The 22,720-nt window shown below is 43.5% G+C and overlaps 1 protein-coding gene across 2 annotated transcripts in view; it reads left to right on the forward strand.

Annotated features, from left to right (window-relative positions):
* Window positions 1–8,826: 8,826 nt before the first annotated feature.
* Window positions 8,827–22,720, forward strand: part of KLHDC10 (kelch domain containing 10) — a 66,314-nt gene continuing 52,420 nt past the window's right edge. For both annotated transcript variants that reach the window (XM_003813484.4, XM_008966037.6), the window contains exon 1: window positions 8,827–10,404. In XM_003813484.4, the coding sequence (XP_003813532.1) occupies window positions 10,239–10,404 (166 nt within the window). In that variant the 5' untranslated portion in view covers window positions 8,827–10,238. The remainder of the gene's footprint in view (window positions 10,405–22,720) is intronic.

Consider the following 22,720-nt stretch of genomic DNA (forward strand, 5'->3'; position numbering starts at 1 on the left):
CTACAGGCACCCGCCACCATGTCTGGCTAATTTTTTGTATTTTTTTTTTTTTAGTAGAGAAGGGATTTCACCATGTTAGCCAGGATGGTCTTGATCTCCTGACCTCGTGATCCACCCACCTCAGACTTCCAAAGTGTTGGGATTACAGGCGTGAGCCACCATGCCCGGCCAGCCGTATGTATGGTTTTTAATGTGAGAACACACAAACATTCTGCCAGGTGTGGTGGCCCATGCCCGTAATCCCAGCACTTTGGGAGGCCAAGGCAGGCGGGTCCCTTGAGGTCAGGAGTTTGAGACCAGCCTGGCCAACATGGTCAAAGCCTGCCTCTACTAAAAATACAAAAATTAGCTGGGCATGGTGGCACACACCTGTAATCCCAGCTCCTTGGGAGGCTGAGGCATGAGAATTGCTTGAAACTGGGAGGCAGAGGTTGCAGTGAGCTGAGATCGCACCTCTACACTCCAGCCTGGGTGACAGAGCAAGACTCTGTCTAAAAAAAAAAACAAAAAACAAAAACACACACACACAAATTTAAGCTGATAAGCTTATAGTACTTCATAGGACTTCTCCTCTTAGGAATTAATCAAACATATTATATTTGCGAGTATAATTTTTTCATGAAATAGAAAAATGTGTCAACTAGCAAAATTTAGCCAGGAGCTGTGGCTCACATCTGTAATCCCAGCACTTTGGGAATCCTAGGTAGGTGGATAGCTTGAGGCCTGAAGTTTGAGACCAGCCTGGGCAACATGGTGAAACCCTGTCTCTACAAAAAATTAAAAAATTAGCCAGACTTGGTGGTGTGCACCTGTAGTCCCAGCTACTCAGGAGGCTGACACAGAAGGATCGCTTGAGCCCTGGAGGTCAAGACTGCAGTGAGCCACGACTGCCTCACTGATTTCTAGACAGTGTCAGAGTGAGACCCTGTCTCAAAAATAGAAAAAAAAGCAAAATTTTTATTTTTAGTGAAAATTTAATTTATATAAAACATGACACAGGTTTTTAAGTGAATACACATTTATCAGACATTTTCATTTCTTTTTTTCTTTTTTGAGATGGAGTCTTGCTGTCACCCAGGCTTGAGTGTAGTGGCATGATCTCAGCTCACTACATCCTCCACCTCCTGGGTTCATGCAATTCTCAGGCCTCAGCCTCCCCAGTAGCTGGGACTACAGGTGTGTGCCATCATGCCTGGCTAATTTTTTCGTATTTTTAGTAGAGACGAAGTTTCACCATGTTGGCCAGGCTGGTCTTGAACTCCTGACCTTAAGTGATCCACCCACCTCACCCTCCCAAGGTGCTGGAAATACAGGCATGAGCCACTGTGCTGAGTCAAAACATTTTCATTTCTTATGGGCTGCTTTTTATTGATATATATATATCACATAACATAATATTTACGCTTTAAAGTGTACAAGTCAGTGGTTTTTAGTATATTCACAGATATGTGCAACTATTGCCACTGATTCCAGAACATTTTATCACCCCTTAAGAGAAACCCTGTACCCATTAGCAGTGACTGCCATCCCTCCTCTCCCTCCCTGGCAACCACTAATCTACTTTCGGTCACTATGGATTTGCCTGTTCTGGACGTTTAATGTAAATGGTGTCATACAATATGTGGATTTTTGTGTCTGACTTCTTTCACTTAGCATGTTTTCAAGGTTCATCCATGTTGTAGCATGTATTAGTACTATACTTCCTTTGTATGGTTGAACAATATTTCACTGTATAGACATATCATATGTTGTTTCTCAGTTCATCCATTGATGAACATTTGGGTTGTTTATGCTTTTGGCTATTATGAAAAATGCTACCATGAATATTCATACAGATGTTTTTGTAAGGGCATATGTTTTCAATTCTGTTGGGCATATATTAAGGAGCAAAATTTCTGGATCATATGGTAATTATATATTTAACATTTAGAGAAACTGTCAAAATGTTTTTCAAAATGGCTCCACCATTTTACACTCCCACTAGCAATGTATGAGGGATTCACTTTCTCTACATCCTTGTCAACACTTATAATTGTCTGTCTTTTATATTTTAGCTATTCTAGTGAGTGTGAAGTGGTGTCTCACTGTGGTTTCAATTTGCATTTCCCTAATGACCAGTGATGTTGAACATCTTCTCCTGTGCTTATTGGTCATTTGTATATCTTCTTTGAAGAAATAGCTATTTGTGCTTTTTTGCCCATTTTTTAAATGGGTTGTCTTTTAGTTGTTGAGTTTTAGGAATTCTTTTATTTATTTATTTATTTTTTTGAGACAGAGCCTCACTCTGTCACCCAGGCTGGAGTGCAGTGGGGTGATCTCGGCTCACTGCAACCTCAAACTCCTGTGCTCAAGGGATCCTCCCGCCTCAGCCTCCCAAGTAGTTAGAACTACAGGCACGGTCCACCATGCCTGGCTGATTTTTTTTTTTTAAGACAGAGTCTCGCTCTGTCACCCAGGCTGGAGTGCAGTGGCGCGATCTCAAAAAAAATTTACTATTTTACAAATTTAATTAGTTTAATATTTTCATATCTGTATTTCAATATAATTGGTTTCCTTTGTAATCCTACACATCTTATTTTATGTGTTAAAAACATTATTCTGAAAAAGTGTCCATAGGCTCCACCAGGTTGATAGAGGTTAAAAAACCCTGATTGTTTTTTTTTGAGACAAGGTTTTACTCTGTCTCTCAGGCTGGAAAGACCTCCTAGGCTCAAGTGATCCTCCCACCTCAGGCCCCTGAGTAGCTGGGACCACAAGGGGGCGCCACTACACTCTGCAAATTTTTTAAATTTTTAGTGGAGATGGGGTCTTGGTAAAGGCAGGTCTTGAACTCTTGGCCTCAAGCAATCCTCGTGCCTCAGCCTGCCAAAGTGCTGGGTTTACAGGTGAGAGCCACTTCACCCAGCCAAGAACTCCTGATTTAAGGAGCAATATCTGCATGGAGAAACCAGAACAGTGTCCTATGAACAAATTCCCTCAGGGGAGATGAAAGTCAGTGGAACTTTTTCTTTCTTTCTTTTTTTTTTTTTTTTGAGATGGAGTCTTGCTCTGTTGACAGTGGCATTATCTCGGCTCACTGCAACCTCCACCTCCCAAGTTCAAGCGATTCTCGTGCCTCAGTCTCCTGAGTAGCTGGGATTACAGGCGCCCACCACCATGCCCGGCTACTTTTTTTTATTTTTAGCAGAGACAGGGTTTTACCATGTTGGCCAGGCTAGTCTCGAACTCCTGACTTCAAGTGATCCACCTGCCTTGGCCTCCCAACGTGCTGAGATTACAGGTGTGAGCCACCATGCCCGGTCCCTTTTCTTCTTCTTCTTCTTCTTTTTTTTTTTTTTTGAGACACTGCACTCTGTCGCCAAGCCTGGAGTGCAGTGGCATGAACACAGCTCACTACAGTCTCAACTGCTCCAGCTTAGGTGACCCTTCTATCTCAGCCTCCAGAGCAGCGTCTGGGACCACAGGCGGGCACCACCACGCCCGGCTAATTTTTGTATTTTTTTTTGCAGTGATGGGGTTTCACCTGTTGTGTAGGCTAGTCTCAAACTCCTGGCTTCAAACAACCCACCCACCTTTGCCTCCTAAAGTGCTGGGATTGCAGGCATGGGCTGCCCCACCCTGTCAAACTTTCTGAACCTACTGTACAAGGATATCCTCAGATTCACTCAGATCTTGACAAATTATTTTTCCTGTTTAGAGAAATCCCAAGCCTACCCTTAATTTTTTTTGAAAGGAAAGATCGTTCATATGCTGAAGACAACTTCAACTTTGCTTTTATTTATTTGGACTCTTTGAATGATTTTAACATCTTTTGTTTGATTTTTTCTGTTTTTTAAAAAACTTTATTGATTTTTGAGACAAGGTCTTGCTCTGTCACCCAGGCTGGAGTGCAGCCATGAGATCATAGCTCACTGCAGCCTGGAGCTCCTGGGCTCAGGGATCCTCCTACCTCCTCCTCCCAAGTAGCTGGGACTATAGGCATGGGCTACCATGCCTGGCTAATTTGCATTTTTTTTGTAGAAACGGGGGTCTCACAGCTGGGCACAGTGGCTCATGCCTGTAATCCCAGCACTTTGGGAGGCCGAGGCGGTTGGATTGCGAGGTCAGGAGTTCAAAACCAGCCTGGCCAAGATGGTGAAACCCCGTCTCTGAGGGCAGAGGTTGCAGTGAGTGAGATTGCGCCACGCACTCCAGCCTGGACAGAGTGAAACTCCGTCTCAGAAAAAAAAAAAAAAAAAGAAACAGGGGTCTCACTATATTGCCCAGGCTGGTCTTGAACTGGGCTCAAGTGATCCTCCTACCTCAGCCTCCCAAAGGACTGGGATTATAGACATGAGCCACTGCACCTGGCCTTAAACTTACATTTTAAACTTCCAATGTGCTGATTTGGGGCTTAGCAGTCTTTTTTTTTTTTTTTTCTTGAGATGGCGTCTCACTGTGTTGCCCAGGCTGGAGTGCAGTGGCATGATCTCAGCTCGCTGCAACCTCTGCCCCCCTGGTTCAAGTGATTCTCCTGCCTCAGCCTCCCGAGTAGCTAGAATTACAGGTGTCAGCCACTGCACCCGGCTAATTTTTCTATTTTTAGTAGAGACGGGGTTTCGCCATCTTGGCCAGGCTAGTCTTGAACTCCTGACCTCATGATCAACCCACCTCGGCCTCCCAAAGTGTTGGGATTACAAGTGTGAGCCACTGCACCTGGCCTCATTTTTTTTTTTGGAGAGATCTTTGTTAATTGTTTTCACCAATGGTGAAAAAAGAATGGTTGCAGATTTTATTTATTTATTTACTTTAAAAATTTATTTATTTATTTATCTGAGATAGAGTCTTGCTTTGTCACCCAGGCTGGAGTGCAATGGCGCGATCTCGGCTCACTGCAACCTCTGCCTCCTGGGTTCAAGTGATTCTCCTGCCTCAGCCTCCCGAGTAGCTGGGATTTGGGATTACAGGCGTGTACCACCATACCCGGCTAACTTCTTTTTTTACTTTTAGTAGACAGAGGGTCTCACCATGTTGGCCAGGCTGCTCTCAAACTCCTGGCCTCAGGTGATCCACCTGCCTTGTCCTTGCAAAGTGCTAGGATGACAGGCGTGAGCCACTGAGCCTGGCCCTGGTTGTAGGCTTCAGAAAAAAAGGAATAACAATGTACGCCAGATGTAGTGGCTCACCTCTTTAATCCCAGCACTTTGGGAGACTGAGGTGGGCGGATCCCTTGAGGTCAGAAGTTTGAGACCAGCCTGGCTAACATGGTGAAACCTTGTCTCTACTAAAAGTACAAAAAAGGTTAGCCGGGTGTGGTGGTACACACCTGTAATCCCAGGTACTTGGGAAGCTGAGGCAGAAGAATTACTTAAACCTGGGAGGTGGAGGTTGCAGTGAGCCAAGATCGTGCCACTGCACCCCAGCCTGGGCAATGCAGAGAGTCAAAAAAGAAAAAAAAAAGAAAGAAAGAAAAAAGAAACACAGTGAAACGCCATCTCTGTTAAAAATAAACAAAATTGGCTGGGCGTGGTCATGCATGCCTGTGACCAGCTACTTGGGAGGTTGAGGTGAGAGGATGGCTTGAGCCCAGGAGGTCAAGGCTGCAGTGAGCCAAGATTGCATCACGCACTCCAGCCTGGGTGACAGACGAAACCTTGTCTCAAAAAACAAATAAAAACCAAACCAAAATAAAACCCACAAAAAATAATGTATAGAGCTCTCTAAGACATATTGTATAAAATAACAAAAACCTATCTGCGGAATACATTCTGTACAATCCCCAATCCCATTTATGTAATAATCAAAAACAGAGTACTGCATAGGTCTACAAATGTGTATGTGTTTATACATAGAAAGAGAACTAAAACTATATCAAACTGTGTTTTTTTCTATTTTCTTTTTTTTTTTTTTTGAGATGGATTTTCACTGTTGTCGCCCAGGCTGGAGTGCAATGGCACGATCTCGGCTCACTGCAACCTCCGCCTCATGGGTTCAAGTGACTTTCCTGCCTCAGCCTCCTGAGTAGCTGGGATTACAGGTGCCTGCCACCATGCCCAGCTAATTTTTGTACTTTTAGTAGAGATGGGGTTTCATCACGTTGGCCAGGCTGGTCTCAAACTCCTGACCGCAGGTGATCCACCCACCTCAGCCTCCCAAAGTGCTGGGATTACAGGCATGAGCCACTGCGCCTGGCCTATGTCAAATTGTTAACAGTCTTTTTTTTTTTTTTTTTTTTGAGACAGGATCTCATTCTGACACCCAGGCTGGAGCGCAGTGGTGTGATCTCAGCTCACTGCAGCCTCGACTTCCTGGGCTCAAGCAATCCTCCTACCTCTGCCTCCTGAGTAGCTGGGACCACAGGCACGTGCCACCGTGCCTGGCTAATTTTTGTAGAGGCGGGATTTCACTATGTTACCCAGGCTGGTCTGGAACTCCTGACCTCAAGCGATCTGTCCGCCTCGGCCTCCCAAAGTGCTAGGATTACTGGCATGAGCCACTGAGCCCAGCCATCAAACTGCTAATAGTCTTTCCAAGAGGAGAATAAGACTAGGGGAAGGGTGAAGTGGAAAGTTTCACTTTTTCTCTATATTCCTCTGTTTATTTAAGATTATACCATAAGGATGTACTTTTTTTTTTTTCTTTTTTGAGACAGAGTTTCACTCTTGTTGCCCAGGCTGGAGTGCAATGGAGGGATCTTGGCTTACTGCAACCTCCGCTTCCTGGGTTCAAGCGATTCTCCTGCCTCAGCCTCCCGAGTAGCTGGGATTACAGGCGCCTGCCACCATGCCCGGTTAATTTTGTATTTTTAGTAGAGGCAGGGTTTCTCCATGTTGGTCAGGCTGGTCTCAAACTCCCGACCTCAGGTGATCCACCCGCCTCGGCCTCCCAAAAGTGCTGGGATTACAGGTGTGAGCCACTGTGCCTGGCCATTATTTTTAACACTAGGATTAACTTTAAAGACAGTAGAGTTACTGTCTTAGTCCATTTTATGCTGCTATAAGAGAATACCACAGACTGAATAATTTATAATGAACACAAATTTATTAGGCTCATGGTTCTAGAGGCTTAGAAGTCCAAGATCCTGGAGCCATATCTGGAAAGGGCCTTCTTGCTGCATCTTAACATGGCAGAAAGCATCACATTGGGTGAGAGAGAGTGAGAGGGAAAGGCAGAGAGAAGGAGGAAGAGAGAGAGAGAGAAAGGGAGAGAGAGAGAGCGAGAGAGAGAGAGGCACCAAAGTTATCCTTTTATTGGGAACCCACTCCTGAGATAACTAACTCATTCCCGCCATAACAGCATTAATCCATTCATGAGGGCAGAACCTTCAGGTACTAATCATTCTTAAAGGTTCCACTTCTCCAGATTGTTGCATTTGGGGATTAAGTTTCCAACACATGAACTGTGGGGGACACATTCGAATCATAGCAGTTACCCATATAGCTATTGAGCCGAATCTTGGGAATACTAAAACTTTTTATGTTATGTTATGTTATTTTTATTTATTTATTTTTTTTGAGACGAGTCTCGCTCTGTTGCCCAGGCCGGAGTGCCGCGGCGCTATCTTGGCTCACTGCAACCTCTGCCTTCCAGGTTCAAGCGATTCCCCTGCCTCAGCCTCCAGAGTAGCTGGGATTGCAGGTGCGGGCCACCACGCCAGACTAATTTTTTTTTTTTAAATATTTTTAGTAGAGACGGGGTTTCACCGTGTTAGCCAGGATGGTCTCCCTCTCCTGACCTCGTGATCCGCCCCCCTCGGCCTCCCAAAGTGCTGGGATTACAGGCGCAAGCCCCCGCACCCGGCCCTTTTATGTATGTATGTATGTATGTATGTATGTATGTATGTATGTATGTATTTTTGAGACGGAGTCTTGCTCTGTCGCCCAGGCTGGAGTGAAAATGGCACGATCTCGGCTCACTGCAACCTCTGCCTCCCGGGTTCAAGCAATTCTCGTGCCTCAGCCTCCCGAGTAGCTGGGATTACAGGCACCCACCACCACGCCTGGCTAATTTTTTTGAATTTTTCGTAGAGACCGGGTTTCACCATGTTGGCCAGGCGATCTTGAACTCCTGACCTCAGGTGATCCACCCACCTCGGCCTCCCAAAGGGTTGGGATTACAGAACGTGTTAGGATTACAGGCATGAGCCATCACGCCCAACCAAAACTTTATATGTTATTTTCTTATTTCATCTCTCCCAGTTGATTAATTAAAAAGTGTTACTTAAGAATCTACTTTGGCTGGGCGTGGTGCTCATGGCTATAACCCAATGCTTTAGAATGCCAAGGAAGGAGGATGGCTTGAGGCCAGGAGTTCTAGACTAGCCGGAGCAACAAGGCAAAACCACCCCCTCATCCCCACACACTGCCCTATCTCTACAAATTTGCTTTGCAAATTGGGAAAACAGCATCTCATAGGATTTCTGTGAGGATTAGACAGGTTAAACATGTAATATGTGTAAGACTGCATTTTGCCTATATACATAAAAAACTGGCCAGATGCAGCAGCTCACACCTGTAATCCCATCACTTTGGGAGGCCAAGGCAGGTGGATTACCTGAGATGGGGAGTTGGAGACCAGCCTGGCCAACATGGTGAAAACCCATCTCTACTAAAAATATAATTAGCAGAGTGTGGTGGCACATGCCTCTAATCCCAGCTACTTGGGAGGCTGAGGCAGGAGAATTGTTTGAACCTGGGAGGCAGAGGTTGCAGTGAACCGAGATCATGCCTCTGCACTCCAGTCTCGGCGACAGAGTAAGACTCCGTCTCAAAAAAAAAAAAGGAGTTAACATATATTAATTTTGGTTTTTATATTTTAGAACCATAGGCTTTTTTTTTTTTTTCAAGTCTCAAACATTTTCATAAGCAGTGTGCTATGGTGCTAGTGACTAAAACATTTCTGCCTACAGGGACTGGAAGTAGGAAAACAAGGAGGCAGCGCCAGTGGCGACCAGAAATTTGCACACCAGGTACAAAGGGTATTTGTCCTCAGCTCCAGCAGAGTTTCTTTTTTTTCTCTGCAACCATGTAAGGTTCTTCTAATGCAAAAGAAAAAAAAATCTGTCACATCTAAGGACCTTGAAAAGTTTTGTTTCCCTTGAGGAATTTGATATGCTTTTTCCTTATCATTCAGAAACATCAGTGTATAGTCTGTTTTCCCAGTTTGCATTGCGCCCAGTAAGTTTCAAGCCAAAATTTCTGTTTAATTTTGGAACAATAGAAACTCCTGATCGGCACATTAAAAATTTTCTTTGATCTTGATCTTCCATACCCGTTGCTGCCTTTTATTTAATTTTACATTTCCTTTTGATTATATATCTTCCAAGCTGATTAAAATTTTCTACTAGCCAAAAGGAGTTTGAGCGAACAAAAATATTTACAGAGCCATCAGCCATCTATGAGAATACCTTTTTCTTGGCATTCCACACACTGCCAGGTGTTATTTGAAAAGTCTTTACTGATGTAATAAACCAGAAATGGTTTCTCATCGGGGTTTTATTTTGTATTTCTAAGATTACAGGTGAGAGTGAACATTTTCCCATATTTGTTAACCAGGTTTAAAACTGTTTGATTGGGACGTGGCTTATACAGGGACGAATGCAGCTAATCCGACTGAAAGACAAATGAAACCCAGGAATATCTGGTTCTTACATTTTAGCTTTGACTCCGCCCCTGGGTCCCCTCACCTACCCGGACCCCAAGCAAGCCCTTTGTGTGTGTCAACCGTCAGTGAATGGGATCTCAGTCTGAAAAGCTGGCAGAATACCGTCTTGCCCCCAAATATGTGTATTATGCGTATATCCAGTGTCTGATTGCAATGTTTATGGGAAAAAGTTCCTGAATCCTAACCAAGACTGAGGCACTGGCCGTCCCCGGGAGTCTTTCCGCAGGCGCGGCCTCTGACACTCGGCCTTCGATTGGCCCGCCTGGCCCCGCAGGAGTCGGGGTAACGCCGGCCAGCCCAGCTCGGACGATGAGAGCTAGGAGTGGCTGTTTCTGCCTTTCTCTCCCCCTACTTTTTTTTTTTTTTAGCCATAGCTATGGTTACCACGTTTCTCTCCGCCTCCCGCCACCTACCAAGAAAACGACTGACCATTGGCTGCCTTTCACCAAGGCGGTAAGTCATTGGTCTCTGGTGGGACCGGGCGCTGCCCCCTTCCCCTGTCTCCTGGGTCTCTGGAGGAGCCCAGGAAGGAGGCTCCGCTGGTTCCGCTGGGTCAGGCGCTGACGGGACCGGGCTGCGGCAATCGTTAGCGGGTCATGTCGGCCGCCCAGGGCTGGGACAGGAACCGCCGGAGGGGAGGAGGCTCCGCCGGCGCTGGTGGCGGAGGTAGCGGGGCCGGCGGGGGCAGTGGGGGCAGCGGGGGTCGGGGGACTGGCCAGCTCAACCGCTTCGTGCAACTCTCCGGGCGGCCGCACCTGCCAGGTGAGTCGTGGGACAGGGTCCTGACCGCTTGCGGGCGCGGCGGGCGGGAAGGTTACTGCTACCTTTTCTTTTTCTCCCTGGCTTTCTTTTCCTTGGGAGGAGGAAAGGCAGGCCCCACGCATAGCAGAGGGACTGGGGATCAGAGAAAAGGGAAGGTGTCTTTGAGGTCAGGGAGGGAACAGGAGCACAGCGAAGAAAAGTATCTGTGCTCTGTTGAAAGCTCTGTGCTGAGAGTTGTGTTTTCTTTTCAAAGGAGAGGCCACTGTCTCATTGACATTTCCAAATGTTTCGGTTACTCGATTCCCAATCTCTTCCCCTTCCGCAGTTTGATCTTGTAAATGAAAGACATTGGCGCCTAGCTGTGGGAAATTATTTCAAAAAGGGTGCCAAGTTAAGGAGAGAAGAGGGAAGCGCATTCCAAGGAGTGATTTTGTAAAAACTACACGGGGTGTGTGTGTAAGAGGCATTCTGAAACGGAAGAAAGGGGTGGGGGAGTGTTTGGGGAGTGTATGGGAAAGAGAACCTAGAGGATTAGGGAAAACTAGTTGGATTATTAATATTTTGGAATGTTCAGAGACAGGATAATGGTGTCTAGGTTTTAAGGGGAGAAAGTGAAGATCAAAAATATACTTAGTGACACAATTATGCTGTGTTTCCAATATAAAAACAACTGAGAATTGGAAAAATGTACCCAATACAATTATTTGACATTTTGGTCTACAGTGCTCTAGCCTTGAGTTCAGATGCTTTTGAAAACAAAATAAAATCAAGTGGATATGTATGTGTAGACAATTTTAAAGAGGTACGTTTGTAATTGAATATTCAATCTAGTAGAAGGAAGGTAGGGAATTAAATAATGCAGAGAACGTCAAATATCCCACTGGGCAAGCTTATTTTTACTATGAAAAGAACTATCAGGAATGATGTGTTAATTATTCATCGTGTTTTTTGTGAATAATATTGATTATATTAGTGATATATTTGTTTAGCTGATGAGTTTTGAGAACATGATGAATTGGTTTTTTTGAATTGTGCTTAAGACTGTGCCTTATACTTCTAGTCAAAAATTATTATTTGATTAAATTGAAGATGACAAAGGGAATTTAGCACATTTAATGAGACAATTGCTTATGTTCGTGATGAGGTTATTGATGTGTGCTAGAAATGTACATTACCCCATTTATATGCATTAAATCGAGGCATTTGTAAGTAGTCATATAATATACCAGAAGTTGGGTTTGAGACGTTAATATCAGACTGGGCATCCTAGAATTGCTAAATATATGATCTTTAACATGAAAAAGAAAAAAGGAGCAATCTTTTTTCTTACTCCCAATTAATAATAAAAACTTAGATTTTTGTGTATTGACAGCTTAGAAGATGAATCTCTTAGCAAACACTGTCACCAGTTTGCCCTCTACTACTGCAATCTTTAGGTCTTTGATCACGGATTAATTATACCATGGGCTTCAAGTAGGCATTCCTAGGTTCCTAGAACCTCCTTGGTGCACTTCCTCACTTCAACCACGTGATGGCAGTGGAAGCCATGATTTCTGCTAAGGGGCTTCAGTGTGGAGCTATTTCTGCATTCCCTTAGCACACAAGACCAAGAACAGCCATTTATCCGGAGGTAAAGATAAACGTGTCTAAACTGTGAAAATTTGTAAAGCAGGGTCATCAGTCTCTTTTTTCTGCTTCCCTTTTCTCTTGACTGACACTTCATTGCGCCTTTACTCATTCTCAAAATTGGGACACATCTGATACCTCAATGTATTATGTAGTTTGAAATTCTTTCATACCAATTCTTTATTCTGCTAGGTATTGCATTTTAAACCTCTCCCTTTTCTTGCATTTTGATAGATTTTAAAAGATTTTAGGTGATGGGAAGGAATAGGATGTCTAGGCTTGGTTGACGGGCCTTGGAGATAAAACCTTTTATTTTAAATTTATTTATTTATTTATTTATTGAGATGGAGTCTCGCTCTGTTCTCCAGGCTGGAGTGCAGTGTCGCGATCTCGGCTCACTGCAACTCCACTTCCTAGGCTCAAGCAATTCTCCTGCCTCAGCCTCCTGAGTAGCTGAAATTACAGGCGCCCACCACCACGCCAGGCTAGTTTTTGTATTTTTAGTAGAGACGGGATTTTATCATGTTGGCCAGGCTGGTCTTGAACTCCTGACCTCAGGTGATTTGCCTGTCTCAGCCTCCCAAAGTGCTGGGATTACAGGCGTGAGCCACCTCGCCCAGCCAAATTTTTTATTTTTTTGAGTGTACTATAGCGGCTGGTCGTGGTGGCTCACATCTGTAACCCCAGCACTTTGAAAGTCCAAGGTGGGAGGATCACTTGAGCCTAGGAGTTCAAGGCCAGCCTGGGCAACAAAGCAAGACCACATCTCAAGTTAAACATTAAAAAACAACAACAACAACAACAAAAAACTATAGTATAGCTCACTGTCTCTCTCTTTTGACCTCTAAATCCTATTTGTCTTTTTTTTTTTTTTTTTTTTTGAGACAGAGCCTCACTCTGTGGCCCAGGCTGGAGTGCAGTGGCACGGTCTTGGCTTACTGCAACCTTTGCCTCCCGAACTCTAGCAATTCTCCTGTCTCAGTCTGCCAAGTAGCTGGATTAGAGGTGCGGGCCACCACGTCCGGCTAATTTTTTGTATTTTTGGTAGAGATGGGGTTTTGCCATGTTGGCCAGGCTGGGCTCAAACTCCTGGCCTCAAGTGATCCTTCCGCCTCAGCCTCCCGAAGTGCTGGGATTACAGGCGTGAGTCACAGCGCCCAGCCAGCCCCATGTTCCATTTTTCATCCTTCTCTACCAAGACTTCCAGTTACTGATACTTAGAACCTTTTCTTACTTTTTACATCTCAACCCTCTATCCAGCCCCCAATGAAACCAAACAAAACAACCTGGTCTTCCTGGAGTGTTCTCATTCTCCTTCAGTGATAGCTTCTTTATCCATCCAGTTATGCAAACTTGAAACTTGGGCATCCTCCTCAATATTTTCTTCTCCCTTGCACTTCAGGTGTAATCATTTACCAAGTCCGTTTCTTTTACTCCTGCCATAACTCCAATCCACGGTGCCACCATCCCTCACTTAGGTCTCCTGCAGGAGCTTTTTAAGCAGTATTCCTGCTTCTACTCTTGCCCTTCAATTCATATAGCACACCAGTCTTTTTGCAAGCCCAAATACATTCTCATCCCTGCTCACAACCTTTTTATTGCTCTTAGGATAAGGCAAAAATCTTTAACATGGCCTCAAAGGCACTGTGTCGTCTGACTTGTCTCTAACTCTACAGTTAATCCTGTGTTACGTTCTCTTGGTCATTGATCTTTTTCTGCCCCCTTGGATGTATCATGCTTCCTCCTGCCCCAGGTCCATTGCACAAGCTTTTCCGTCATCCAAGAACCTTCTTACTCCTCATTCCATTCTCTTGTTTTAACTTCTCTTCCATTAGATCTCAGTTTGATCAAAATGTTTTTTACATGGAAGCCTTCCGTGACTTTCTGACTTGGTCTCTTCTCTCTGTAACACTCATAGCATCATGTGGCTCTCCTTGGGCATACTTTACCATTTGTGTGTGATTCCTTGATATGCATGATTTGATACTCTTGAGATGTATGTGCGTATACATATACACACATATACGTATATATATGCCATATACATATACATATATTTTTAAAATTCTAAATTAATGCATTGGCATTATATATTAACACATTAGTGTCTAGTGAGTTTGGTTAGTGTGGTTCAATCCTCTAGCCACATTGACTCTGGATAGATGGTTAAAATCAGGTTCTCTCTCTTTTTTTTTTTTTTTTTCTGAGATGGAGTCTTGCTCTGTCACCCAGGCTAGAGTGCAGTGGCGCAATGTCACTGCAACCTCTGCTTCCCGGGTTCAAGCAGTTCTCCTGCCTCAGCCTCCTGAGTAGTTGGGATTATAGGTGCGCGCCACTGTGCTACTTTTTGTATTTTTAGTAGAGACGGGGTTTCATCATGTTGGCCAGGCTGGTCTCGAACTCCTGATCTTGTGATCCACCCACCTTGGCCTCCCAAAGTGTTGGGATTACAGGCGTGAGCCACCGTGCCTGGCCAAAATCAGGTTCTTTAATGTAAAGTAGTGGATTAGACTCTGCATCCATTGCGACAGCACAAACAATAGTTTGTGAAACCTTTTTTTAAGCACTTGCCTTTCTGCTGTTTTCTGAAGTTCACTAGTGATTATGTGTTTGCCTCATAGGCCAAGAAATTAATAGCTTTTTACTCCTGGATTTTTACTAACTCATAATTTCTATACACCCAGTAATGAACAGGGAATTGTGCTTTTTGTAGAATAAGTATGCAGAGAGAGCTCAGGAGCGCGGGGTTCATGGGGCAATGGAATTCAGGTAGCTGTTGTGATTTAACTGTGTGAGTTTGATTAAATACCATGATTAGCTGGGAAAACAGTTAAACATTGTTGCTAACATGGGAACTGGAAAACTGACAAAGAAAAAGAAGGAAAAATGTAACAGTTGGTAAAGCTGGGTAAAAATAATACTGTAGTCTTAACTTAAAAATTTTAAGTAAGTAATGTGTATAAAATCCAAATGATACAAAAAAGTATATGGTAAAAGGCAAGTTTTTCTTCTTCCTTTGACCCCAGCTAATTGACTGCCTTCCCTAGAAGCAACCAATGATACATTTCCTGTATATTTTTTCCAGGTTTAGGGGGGACGGGAGGGACTTTGTGGAGACGGTAGCATTCCTTTGTTTGGATGGGTATTTAAGATGTTTACAATCTTGCTAATACAAATAGTGATACAATGAATATCCCTATACATATATAATTTTTGCACATGACAGAGTCTTTCTTTAGGATAAATTTGTAGAAGTACAGTTTCTGGGTCAAAGGATATATGTTTACTGCTTAAACTTTGATAGATTCTGTCAAATTTCAAGTTTATGTTTCCCTGTTGTTGTTCGAGTGCTGTCTTCCTTGTTCTTTTGGTAACAGAGTGGGTTATCAAACGTTATTTAAATTGTCAGTTTAATAGGAATATTTTTCTTAAGTGTCTTTCCAATAGGTAGATAAAAGAGCCATTTATTTGTTTCCTTTATCTATAGATCTGTTTATATTTTTTGTTCATTTTTCTATTGGGATGGTTCGTATTGTTTATAAAGGCGGTACCCAACCTTTTTGGCACCAGGGACCAGTTTCGTGGAAGACAATTTTTCCATGGACCGGGATGGTGGGGTGGAGGAGTGGGGGGAATGGTTTCGGGATGAAACTGTTCCACCTCAGGTCATCAGGCACTAGCGACTCAAAAGGAGTGCACAGCCTAGATCCCTTGCATGCACAGTTCACCGTAGAGTTAGCACTCCTATGAGAATCTAATGCTTGATCTGACAGGAGGCCGAGCTCTGGCGGGAATGCTCACTCGCCCACCACTCACCTCCTGCTATGTGGCCAGGTTCCTAACAGGCCATGGACCGGTACCAGGGGTCCATGGCCTGGGGGTTGCGGACCCCTGGTTTATAGGAACTCTGTATTTTAATGAAATCAGTTCTTAGCCATTGACACATGTTGCAGATATTTTTCACAGTTTTTCATTTGCGTTTTGACTTTGTTTATGGTCTATTTTTTCATCAGAAATTAAATGTTTTAAATGTTTTGTTGTGAAATTTATCAGTCTTTTCAGAGTCTAGGTTTTGTGTCACAAGAAAGGCCTTTCCTATTTTATTATTATTTCTAATTCGAATTAAATATTCTTGTGTTTTCTCCAGGTACTTCTGTAATTTTATTTTTAAGTTAAATGCACTTACCCACACAAAATGTAAGTTAAATAAAGTGTCGAGGTGGGAATCCAACTATACTTTTCTTCCAGATGGCTGCCCAGTTATGGCAGTGTCCTTCATTTAGTTCAGCTTTGCCCTGCTGATTGAAATGTTGTCTATAGGTATACTTAGTTCCTACAATTTGAGGTTATTACTGGACTTTTATTCTGTTTCATTGATCAGATTACCTATTTATACCTAATGACTCCATTCCTTGGTTATCATCTTCCCTCATTCTACTTCTCAGAGTTTTCCTGGGAAGTTTTCTTTGTTTATTTTTCTATATGACTTAGAATTAGCTAACCAAGTCCTGCTCCTCTGTCCTGTTGGTATTTTTATTGGTATTGTATTATATTTATAGATTAATTTAGAGATAATTGACATCGTTTTGAGGTTCAAAAACAGGGTCTATATTCATTTCTTTATGTTCAAGAACAGTATATGTGGCCAGGCACGGTGGCTCACGCCTTTAATCCCAACACTTTGGGATGCTGAGGCAGGCGGATCACTTGAGGCCAGGAGTTTGAGACAAGTCTGACCAACATGGGGAAACCCCATCTCTGCTAAAAATATAAAACTTAGCTGTTCTTGGTGGCAGGTGCCTGTAATCCCAGCTACTCGGGAGGCTGAGGCAGGAGAATTGTTGAACCTGGGAGGCAGAGGTTGCAGTGAGCCAAGATTGTGCCACTGCACTCCAGCCTGGGTGACTGAACAAGACTCTGTCTCAAAAAAAAAAAAAAAAAAAAAAAAGAACAGTATATGTATTTATTGTCATTCAAGTATTGTTTTGTATCTATCAACATTAAAAAGTTGTTTATTTTTTTATATAGGCCTCTCACATTTCTTATTATGTTTATTCCTTGGTGTTTATCTTGTTTGTTGCTATTGTAAATGGGGTTTCTACTACTTTCTTTTTTCTTTTTCTTTCTTTTTTTTTTTTTTTTTTTTGAGATGGAGTCTTGCTCTGTCGCCCAGGCTGGAGTGCAGTGGCACCATCTTGGCTCACTGCAAGCTCCGCCTCCCGGGTTCACGCCATTCTCCTGCCTCAGCCTCCCAAGTAGCTGGGACTACAGGCACCTGCTACCACGCCCAGCTAATTTTTTGTAGTTTTAGTAGAGATGGGGTTTCACCATGTTAGCCAGGATGGTCTCGATCTCCTGACCTCGTGATCCACCGGCCTCGGCCTCCCAAAGTGCTGAGATTACAGACAAGAGCCACCGCGCCCGGCCGGGGTTTGTACTTTCTTTTATAACTTTTATGTGGTTGTTTGAATATGAGAATGCTATTAAATTTTGAGTATTAATTTTGTACCTAGCCACGTTAAGAATTCTAATATTATCTATAATAGTTTCCCAGTTGTTTTTCTAGAGAATAACAGGTATAGCTAAATAATCATATCATTACTGAGTAATGATAATTTTATCTTCTCCTTTTCATTTTTTTTTTTCATTTTTTTTTAAATAGGCCTGGCGTGTTGGCTCATGCCTGTAATCCCAGCACTTTGGGAGGCTGAGGCGGGCGGATCACTTGAGGTCAGGAGTTTGAGACCAGCTTGGCCAATATGGTGAAACCCCGTCTCTACTGAAAACACACACAAAAAAATTAGTCGGATGTGGTAGTGCATGCCTATAGTCCCAGCTGCTCAGGAGGCTGAGGCAGGAGAATCGCTTGAACCCTGGAGGTGGAGGTTGCAGTCAGCAAAGATTGCGCTATTGCACTTCAGCCTGGGTGACAGAGCAAGACTCCGTCTCCAAAAATAAAAAATAAATAAAAATAAAATAAAATAGAGATGGAGTCTTGCTGTGTTGCCCAGGCTGATCTCAAACTCCTGGGCTCAAGTGATCATTCTGTCTTGGCCTCCCGGGATTACAGGTATAAGCCGCCGCGCCCTGCCCTCCTTTTCACTTTTTTTTTTTTTTTTTTTGAGACGGAGTCTCGCTCTGTCACCCAGGCTGGAGTGCAATGCTGCAGTCTTGGCTCACTGCAACCTCTGCCTCCCGGGTTCACGCCATTCTCCTGCCTCAGCCTCCTGACTAGCTGAGATGACAGGCGCGTGCCACTACACCCGGCTAATTTTTTGTATTTTTAGTAGACACGGGGTTTCACCATGTTAGCCAGGATGGTCTCGATCTCCTGACCTCGTGATCCACCCTCCTCGGCCTCCCAAAGTGTTGGGATTACAGGCGTGAGCCACCGCGCCTGGCCCCTCCTTTCACTTTTGATACTTATTTCTTTATTTTGTTCAATTGATTTCACTAGTACTTTCCAAAAATACTAAACAATAAGATAGTAGTGGAGCTTTGTCCTATTCCTTACTTCAATCAGATATTTTTAATGCTCTCCTATTAAGATTAGATCTGGCTTTAGATTGAAGCATACATATTTTATCATGTTAAAGTATTCAGCTGTTACTGTTTTTTTAAAGTTTTTGTTTTGTTTTTGTTTTGTTTTTGTTTTTTTTGAGGCAGAGTCTCACTCTGTTGCCTAGGCTGGAGTACAGTGGCTCGATCTTGGCCCTCTGCAACATCCGCCTCCTGGGTTCAAGTGATTCTCCTGGCTCAGCCTCCCGGGTAGCTGGGATTACAGGTGCCCGCCACAACGTCTGGCTAACTTTTGTGGTTTTGGTAGAGACAGGGTTTCACCATGTTGGCCAGGCTGGTCTTGAACTCTTGACCTCAAGTGATTCGCCCACCTCGGCCTCCCAAAGTGCTGGGATTACAGGTATGAGTCACCATGCCAGGCCTAAAGTATTTTTTTAATAAATAGAAGTAATGTTGCTAATGCCTTTTCAGCATCTATGGGAATTATAATGTAATTTTTGTCCTTTGATCTATTATTGTGGTAGATTGTGTTAATGGATTTATTGTTACTGAACCATTCTTGTGTTCCTGAATTAACTTACTTTGTCGTGGTGTATTAGTATTTTAAACGTACTGCTGGGTTCTGTTTGCTAAACTTTACTTAGAAATTTTGCATCACTCCTCATAGGCGTTTTCATTTTCCTTTCTGTTTTTTTTATTGTGTTATTTTTGTTTCCACTTTTATAAAACTATTTCAAAGCTTGCCTGCCTGCCTGCCTTCCTGCCTTCCTTCCTTCCTTCCTTTTACCTTCCCTCCCTCCCCCTCCCCTACCTCCTCCCTTCCCACACCTCCTCCCCCCCTTCCTTCCTTCCTCCCTTGCTCCCTGCCTCCCTTTCTCGCTTCCTCCTTCCCTCCCTTCCTCCCTTTCTTCCTCCTTCCCTCCCTTCCTCCCTTTCTTCCTCCCTCCCTCCCTCTGTCGCCCAGGTTGGAGTGCAGTGGTGCAATCATAGTTCACTGCAGCCTTGAATTCCTGGGCACATGCCAACCTCTTGCTTTAGCCTCCTAAGTAGCTAGGACTACAGGCGTGCACCACCACACCCAGCTTATTTTTAATTTTTTTGTAGAGATAAGGCCTTGCTATGTTGCCTAGGCTGGTTGCAAACTCCTGGCCTCGAGTCATCCTCTCACCTCAGCCTCCCAAAGTACTAGGATTACAGGCATGAGCCACTGTGCCTGGCCCTTCCTTTCTTTTTCTATGCATTTTTCCCCCTCTGTGGTTAAATGGCATTGAAGTTAAAGGTTTTGTGGAATTCCCCATGAAGTCATTTGGACCTCCTCTTTTTTAGGGGGTAGAAGAAGCTCTTAGACAATTATATTGTCCAATTATATCATACTTCTTAGTTTTTTTGAGACAGGGTCTCACACTGTTGCCCAGGCTGGAATGCAGTGGCACAGTCATGGGTCACTGCAGCCTCAACCTCCTGGGCTCAAGGGTTCCTCCTTCCTTAGCCACCTGAGTAGCTGGGACTACAGGTGTACACCACCACACCTGGCTAATTAAAAAAGAAAATTTTTTTTTGTAGCAGTGGGGTCTCAATGTTGCCCAGGCTGATCTTGAATTCCCAAGCTCAAGCAATCCTCCCACCTCGGCCTCCCAAAGTGCTGGGATTATAGGTGTGAGCTACCGTGTGCAGACCAATTATATCATTCTTTGATAGTTGGCTGCTTACAATTTATATCTTTTGGGGGTAGCTTTGATAATTTATGTTATCCTAGAAAATCACCCAATTCATCCAGATTTTCAAAATTATTTGTGTGAATTGACCAAGGTATTCTTTTATGATTACACAATTATTTCCTGGATTTGCAACTACTCATTATCATTTCTTATTTTGTATTATGTGAGGCTTTGCCCTTTCTTGTTCATAACCGGCTCTTGGATTTTTAAAACTTAGTTCCAATATTTTCTTTTTTTATTAATTTTTTTCTTTCAGTTTTCTTTTTTTTTTTTTTTGAGACAGAGTCTCACTCTGTCACCCAGGCTGGAGTGCAGTGGCGTGATCTTGGCTCACTGCAAACTCTGCCCTCTGGGTTCACGCCATTCTCCTGCCTCAGCCTCCTGAGTAGCTGGGAATATAGGCGCCCGCCACTACACCCGGCTAATTTTTTGTATATTTAGTAGAGACGGGGTTTCACCGTGTTAGCCAGGATGGTCTCGATCTCCTGACCTCGTGATCCACCCGCCTCAGCCTCCCAAAGTGCTGGGATTACAGGCGTGAGCCACCGCGCCTGGCCTCTTTTATATATTTTTTTTGTTTGTTTTTTATTTTTGAGACGGAGTCTCTCCCTTGTCACCCAGGCTGGAGTGCAGTGGCATGATCTTGGCTCACTGCAACCTCTGCCTCCTGGGTTCAAGCTATTCTCCTGTCTCAGCCTCCCCAGTAGCTGGGATTACAGGCGCACGCTGCCATGCCCCGCTAATTTTTTGTATTTTAGTAGAGACAGGGTTTCACCGTGTTGCCCAGGCTGGTTTTGAACTCCTGAGCTCAGGCAGTCCACCTGCCTCGGCCTCCCAAAGTGCTGGGATTACAGGCGTGAGCCACTGCACCCGGCATTTTGATAATGTTAAGTCTTCTAGGTCATTGAACATGTTGTATTTCCATTTATTTAGATCTTGAACTTATGTCAACAATGTTTTGGGTTTTCACAGGTCATTTATGTTTTGCCTGCCTTTCTCAATTCTGTCATCTATTAATATGTCCCTTACTATGTTTTCAGTAGTGTCTGGTACTCCTTTGTGCTACTTTCAATGAAGATTTCATTTCCGCGTTGGTTTTATTTTTCTCTTCCATTTCTTTTCTGTTCTCTGTTTATATTTCTTTCTATTGTCTGCCTTTCTAGAGCTAGAATCTCTTTTCTTTTCTGAACTTGAGACATTAGTTTTTGTAAAACCTGTTGTCTCCCACCCCCTACCACAGCCACTATATAAAAGGAATACAAACTCATTAATTAAAATTTGGATAATAGGCTGGGTGTGGTGGCTCACACCTATAATCCCAGCACTTTGGAAGGCGGAGGCGGACAAAAGGCTTAAGTCCAGGAGTTTGAGACCAGCATGGGTAACATAGTGAGACCTTGTCTTTACAAAAAATAAACAATATTAGCCAGCTGTGGGGGCACATGCCTGTAATCCCAGCTAATCCCAGCTACTTGGGATGCTGAGGCAGGAGGATTGTCTGAGCCCAAAAGGTTGGGGCTGTAGTGAGCCGAGATCATGCCACTGCACTCTAGCCTGGGCAGCAGAGTGAGATGCTGCCTCAAAAAAACCCCCAAAATTGGAAAACGTAGAAAAATTGAGACAAGGAGAAAATTACTTAAAGACAGCTATATCAACATTTTGATATTTTACTTTCCTTTTAGTTCTTTATCAAGTGTTCATCTTTTTTTTTTTTTTTTGAGTCTCACTCTATCGCTTAGGCTGGAGTGCAATGGTACAATCTTGGCTCAATACAACCTCCGCCTCCTGGGTTCAAGCAGTTCTCCTGCCTCAGCCTCCCAAGTAGCTGGGATTATAGGTGTGAGCCACTGCACCCATCCAGGAATCTGCATCTTAAGATGTTTCACGGGTGACCAGTTTGAAATTCAAAAATAAGAACTTCTTGTAGGCAGAATAAATTCTGGAGATTCTGTTCGTTTCTTTGGGTTTCTTTTTAATCATTTAATACTGTGTAAATAATTACTTATCACCTGTAGGAATTTGGGATTCTCTTAAAACTGTTCTATATTTAAATGTTTTACTCACAAGGCTTGCTTATGTTTTCTGTTATTTTATTAGGTGGAATCTCTTTCTCCTCAGTTTACCATATGAAATAACATTTTAGGTTTTTTCCTAGCTGGTGGCCTATTTTACTTCTCCCTGTTATAGCCAGGCTTTCAGAAAGAATAGACTCTGTTGTTTATATTTTAATTTCTTTTTTCTCTTCAGTCTTTTGCAGTCTCACTTCTGCCTCCATCGTTCTACTCAAGTGCTCTTACTAAGGTAATAACGTCCTAATTGCTAACTCCAGTAGATAGCTCTTAGTTTTCATCCTACCCAGCTTCTCTAGAATTTGGTTTTAACTGTCTCCTATGCTAGACCCTAGGAATACATAATTAACTAAAGTTCCTGTTCCTAAAGAGCTCTTATTCTTG

The sequence above is a fragment of the Pan paniscus genome, chromosome 6 (genome assembly GCF_029289425.2).
Source record: "Pan paniscus chromosome 6, NHGRI_mPanPan1-v2.0_pri, whole genome shotgun sequence".
Lineage (NCBI taxonomy): Eukaryota > Metazoa > Chordata > Mammalia > Primates > Hominidae > Pan > Pan paniscus.